General features: G+C 52.8%; 1 protein-coding gene across 1 annotated transcript; it reads right to left on the bottom strand.

The window, feature by feature from the left end:
- Positions 1–3137: 3137 nt before the first annotated feature.
- LOC124653165 (GEM-like protein 5) lies at positions 3138–4686 on the bottom strand. The gene is made up of 2 exons (XM_047192231.1): positions 4083–4686; positions 3138–3855 (listed from the first exon to the last, which is right to left on the bottom strand). The coding sequence occupies exons 1-2, from the start codon at positions 4489–4491 to the stop codon at positions 3365–3367; spliced, it is 900 nt and encodes a 299-aa protein (XP_047048187.1). The 5' UTR covers positions 4492–4686; the 3' UTR covers positions 3138–3364.
- Positions 4687–5472: the final 786 nt, after the last annotated feature.

Here is a 5472-nt window from a genome sequence, read left to right as displayed (position 1 = left end):
GCCGTTTTGTTTTCGTCTTTTTCACGCATTCGTATCTGGTGGTATCCCGAGCGGAGGTCCAATTTGGTGAAGAACTGCGCTCCCGCCAGCTCGTCCAAGAGTTCATCAACTATCGGCATTGGAAAACTGTCTTTGACCGTCACAACATTCAATTGGCGGTAGTCGACGCAAAAGCGCCATGACCCATCCTTTTTCTTCACCAATAACACCGGAGAAGCAAATGGACTCTGGCTCGGCTTGATTATGCCTTGGTGTATCATCTCTTTGATTTGTCGTTCGATCTCATCTTTTTGCTGAGGCGAGTATCGATATGGTTTGACATTCACAGGTTGGACGCCAGGCATGAGCTCGATTCTGTGATCAAATGCTCTATGGGGAGGAAGACCTGTTGGGGTACCAAAGCATTGTTCGTGTTCAGATATCAACTGCGCTATTTCATGAGGCAATGGCACCGCGTCATAGGACTCTCCAATGGGACACAAATGGATTACTTGTGCTACTGCATTTTGCTTAATCAGTTGTTGAATTTCTGCAGCCGAAATGGAATTGCATTCTTTCATTGTGTCTTTGATCCCTTTGAGTGTTACTCTTTTTCCTTGTACCTTGAAGCGAAGTGTTTTCTTTGGCCAGTCTATCCACATCTTTCCACATTCATTTAACCAGTCCATCCCTAGAATGATGTCATAGCATGGAATGTTGAACACCCTGAAGGTAGTGTTGAACTGGGGTACCTCTGCATTCCCATGGTGTATCAGGCACAACTGTGGAAATCTGTGTTTTGCGACTGTCAGCCACCTGCACTGTGACCGGTTCGACATCTATGGTTTTTAGCCCTAATTGTGTCACTGTCTTGTCACTGATGAAACTGCCACAACTTCCTGAATCAATCAGTATCAAGACCTGTTTTCCGTGCAGTGTTCCTTGCAACCTGATGCTCTTGCTGTGTGTGGTTCCTGCCAATGCACACTTTGAAATATACATAAGGGTTTCCTCTGAGCTGCTGCTAGAACTTTTACTATCCTCACTATCGGAGCTGTTGATGTGTAGCAGCTCAATCAATTCTTCCACCATGTGAAGTGGCACATACTTGCTACATTTGTGCCCAGGTTGATATTTATCTCCGCATCGGAAACATTCTCCACGTGCTCGTCTTTGCGCCTTCAGGGACTGCAGTTTCTCATCCCAAGGTGGTTTCTCGTGACTGGCTTCTCTTCGATCTTCTTTTGTTCATCAGGTGTAGTACCCAGCATGCCCCTTCCAGGAAACCATGTTTTGTTGTATGGTCTGTTCTCCCCTCTGTATCGATGAGAGTAGTGAGGTCTAATTTCTTCGTTCAATTCTTCTTGTGTTTCGGCTAACTGAAGAGCAGCATCAACGTTCTTAGGATCATGCAGCTTGATTGCCCTCTGGATATCCTTCCTCAATCCATTCACAAATTTAGTGACAAAGAACGCCTCACCATAATGCTTGTTATGCACCAGGACCTTGTGCCTCAATTCCTCGAATTTCTTGTAATAGTTCTCAACAGTACCACTTTGTTTGTGTCTTTCCAGCGCAGCTAATTGTCGATGGTGCTTGTCTTTACCAAACTTCATGTGAATAGCCACACACAGCTCTTCCCATGTATCCACGTCGTGTTCTGCTTCGTAGGACTGTAACCACAATGCTGCATTGCCCACGAAGTGCATGGAAGCAAAGCTCGCCCATGTAGCATGATCAACTTCATATAGTGCAAAATATTTCTCACAAACAGTCTTCCACCACTTGGGGTTCTCACCATCGAACCGGGGGAAATCAGTTTTCGGCGGCCGGCTGTGGCTGTGAAAGTTCGATGTGCGCCCAGTGTTGTATCCGCTCTCCTCAAGGTCAGCCGAGCGATCACCCAATTCAAAGTTCACTTGTGCGTGTGGAAAATCCTTCCTCATATGTCCTCGAGCTGGCAATGCTACTTTCAGAGATGTTGCTAACGGAATGGCCTGTGAATCATGCACTATATCTTTGCCCGGTGTGCGAGCTCCTGCCCCTGAACCACGTTCTGCCTCAAGACTGGTCAAGCGGTTACCAACATTTTCCAGGGACTGGTGTATACCTTTGATTGATTCATCGTCTGTTGGCACCCACATGCTGAGGTTGTGCAGTGTGTCGTTGATGGACTTCAAGGTTGCAGTTGTGTCAACACACTGTTTCTGAAGCTCGTCCCCTTGCCTCTTCAAGGCCGAGAGGTCAGCCTGAGCCTTCTCCATGACCACCAGATCCGCCTGCGTCCAGATCGCTGCTCCAGGTGCGATCGTCCACCGTCGCCTGGAAGATACGCCCCCGTTGTCGCACGGATCCACCGTAGAACCGGGCTTACCGCTAACAAGGAGTTTGGTAGCAACCGCTCCCCGCCATGGTATCTGCGACCGCCACACGCCGCCGAGGTCGTCGCTGATGTCTGCAACCACTGCGCCGCCGCGAGAGACAAGGCTCAGGTGGGAATCTATGAAGAGCCCAACCACCGTCACCTTCCTCTCGATTTGCCTCCAGGAGAAGATCGCGAGATCCACTCCGTGCTGTGCTGCCTCCTTTTTTTTGTGTGGAATTTTCTGGTGGAACCCGGCCTCAGATCCGAGAATCAGATGGCTCTGATACCATATGTGAGACTCCGATCACGATAGTCCTGATCAATCACAGAAATCCGATACAATTATCCACAGCATCACGCTGGGAAGGGAATCAGCGACAGAGTCGCGAGAAGGAAGAAGGAAGAAGAGAGAGATTCACCCAAAAGGGGAAACTAGTTCTGATTACAATTGCCTTCTTGACCTTGGATCACACGACACTTAACTCGCTTGCCTGCTTCTCAGGCCGGGTTGCTTCCGTTGTCAGGCTTGGGCCTCGATATGGGCCTCACGCACGATAGTGTCGTGACAGTTTCGTAGCATTCAGACTCATTTTGCTAACTCTGTATATTACAATAAGCAACATGCCCAATGCCAAGAGATACGCCATGTACTCCGTATGATAAATTAATATTGTTTGCAATTCCGCGGCAAAGCGCGAGCATTGTCCTGTTATATAATTTTTATTGTATTGGTCAAACTGATGATGATTTAGGGATATGACTTATGGAAGAGTACCATGATGACCCTCTCAAATGAATAAAAAATATGATAGATAACAAGCTTACAGTTACAAACTACAGACATACACAAGAGTACAAGACCACTCACATACTAACAAACACGTACACACGCGGTGATCACAGTAATGAACGTAACAAACGACCTCTCTCAAAAGGTGAGCAAGAGGGAGAAAACGAAGGGACCAACGAATGAACAGAGGCAAACGCATGTGGACAGCGAAGACACGAGTGTGTCAGTCCTCACTGGTAACTCGCAGCCGGCGTTGGCGCCGCGCCGGCCCCGTGCTGCGACGAGACAACCGAGCTAAGGTGGTGCACTGCCTTGTCGTAGCTGACGAAGCCCATGAACCAGAAGTCGTGCGAGTCCACGGTAACGACGTGGACGTACCTCTCCGGCGGGTTCTCCTTGGCCGTGACGGGCTCCACCGTGGCGATCCTGGCCAGCGGGACCACGACCTTGTAGTAGCTCCAGGCGGTCTGCCCCGACGGCGCGGCGAAGGATAGCGGGCGGTCGCTGCAGAAGGCCACGTTCATGTTGGTCAGGTAGAGCGTGCCGGCGACGGGGCCCGTTGCCGTGGAGAGGTAGCACGCGAACGTCTTCTTCAGGTGCTCGTCGGGGCTGGAGGAGAAGGTCTGCTTGTACAGTTTGTCAAAGCCGCCTCCGGTGATGGCCTTGGCGCCGAGGCTCAGCTTCCCCATCGCGGCGTCGGACATGGATGGCGCCGTCTTCACTGCAACAAGGGAATGGACGAAAACGATGTGAGTATACATATAAAGCAGAGCATAATTGTATCACATCAGGCAGGCCCCGAAGAACAGAGCATCCTTTCAATCAAGAACACAAGTGCCTAAATTCGAAGCTATCGAATCAAATAATTCTACCACGGTTTTATTTCTGACAAAAGAACCAATTTAGCTAAGAGCAGGATCATCAGGAAGAGCTGTGATCTGTGCTTACAGTTTAGCCAGATGTTGGAGGAGAGCTCCTCGGCCTTGCGGCTCCAGGTGTTGAAGAAGTCGAGGATGTGCTCCATCGGGCTGTCCTTCTCCTTGTCTGTCCGTCGCGCCGGCGCTGGTTCCCCCGTGATGACATACGGCGGCAGCTCCTGGTCGCCGCGCGAGGCCGTCCACTGCGCGGCCTGCTGGTTCTCCGGGTGCGCCCCCGGCGCCGCCGGCGGGCCCATCTGCCGCGTTCCCCACTTTGCCCCCTCCCCCTCCGCGGGTGCCGCGGGCTGAGGCTCACCCGTCGGTGGCGCTGCCGCGGCGGCGTCCTTGCCCTCCATGGGTAGTTGCGTTGGGGGAGAGGAAGGCGGTGCTCCCGGCTGTTGCGCGCCGAGCGGTGCGGTGGTGGCGTCCTTGCCGTCCATGGCTGGTCGTGCTACGGAACAGGAAAGCGTGGCACAGGGAGAAGAAGGAAGGTGCTGGAATGGTGGCGAGCTGTGTGGAAGTAGTAATCGAAAGAGCGGGGCGATCGATTCTGAATAGGCTGGGCGGGTTTTTATATAGGCTGGGCGGTGGCATGTCGACGAGAAGCTCCGAATTTGTGTGCCTATGCTTCATGACCAAGCACCTTCTTCCAGCTTTGGTCATTCGGGGGCCGTACGTGGCAAACTCAGGCTTAGCCGCGGCGACAACGTGTCCTCTTGCTGGTTTCAAACCGTGTCAGATTTGGCCTTGCTGTCGACCGAAACAACTTGTTCTCCTGTAAGAGGATCTCCACCTTCTCGGCTCAACTTTGAATCCGGCGTCTCCCGGCAGAACCCAGTAGAGAGGGAGCCTAGAAGGAACATCGACGCACCGCGTGTTGGCGGAAAGAAGCAGCAGGAAACGCCTGCATAGTCGTGGACCCGTCCCGTCAGCGTCCCCTGAGTCGTCTTTCTCATTGCCTCCCATACCCGTCGAGTCACGTCGACGTTAATGCGCGTCCGCTCGTCTTCATCGAACCTGCTCGTTTTCAGCGGCGGTCAAAGGTTGCTCGCCCTGCTTGCCTTCTGCATCGAGCCACATCGGCGTTAATACGCGCTCCAGCGCCGCTGCTCGTCTTCAGCGGCGGCGTTAATGCTCGCCAACGTCTTTCTCGGTCACTATATAAACCGCCGCGCCATTCCACCTCCCCTCTCCTCTCCAAGCCTCCAAACCTCCCCTGCGACGTCCTCCTCTAGCCCTAGCGCGCCATGGATCACCAAGACCGCGAGAGGGAAGGTGCCGACGCCAACGGCTTCGGCCGGCGCTCCCTCCACGTCATAGAGGCGCGCGCTCTATGGGACGCGCGCTACCTCGTCATGCCGTACATGCGCTTTCCGGGGGTTGGGTGATGTGCCGCGGTGGCCTGCCGGTCCCCCCATGCC

This window comes from Lolium rigidum, chromosome 5, assembly GCF_022539505.1.
Source record: "Lolium rigidum isolate FL_2022 chromosome 5, APGP_CSIRO_Lrig_0.1, whole genome shotgun sequence".
Classification (NCBI taxonomy): Eukaryota; Viridiplantae; Streptophyta; class Magnoliopsida; order Poales; family Poaceae; genus Lolium; species Lolium rigidum.
This window is presented reverse-complemented; position numbering and strand designations above follow the sequence as displayed.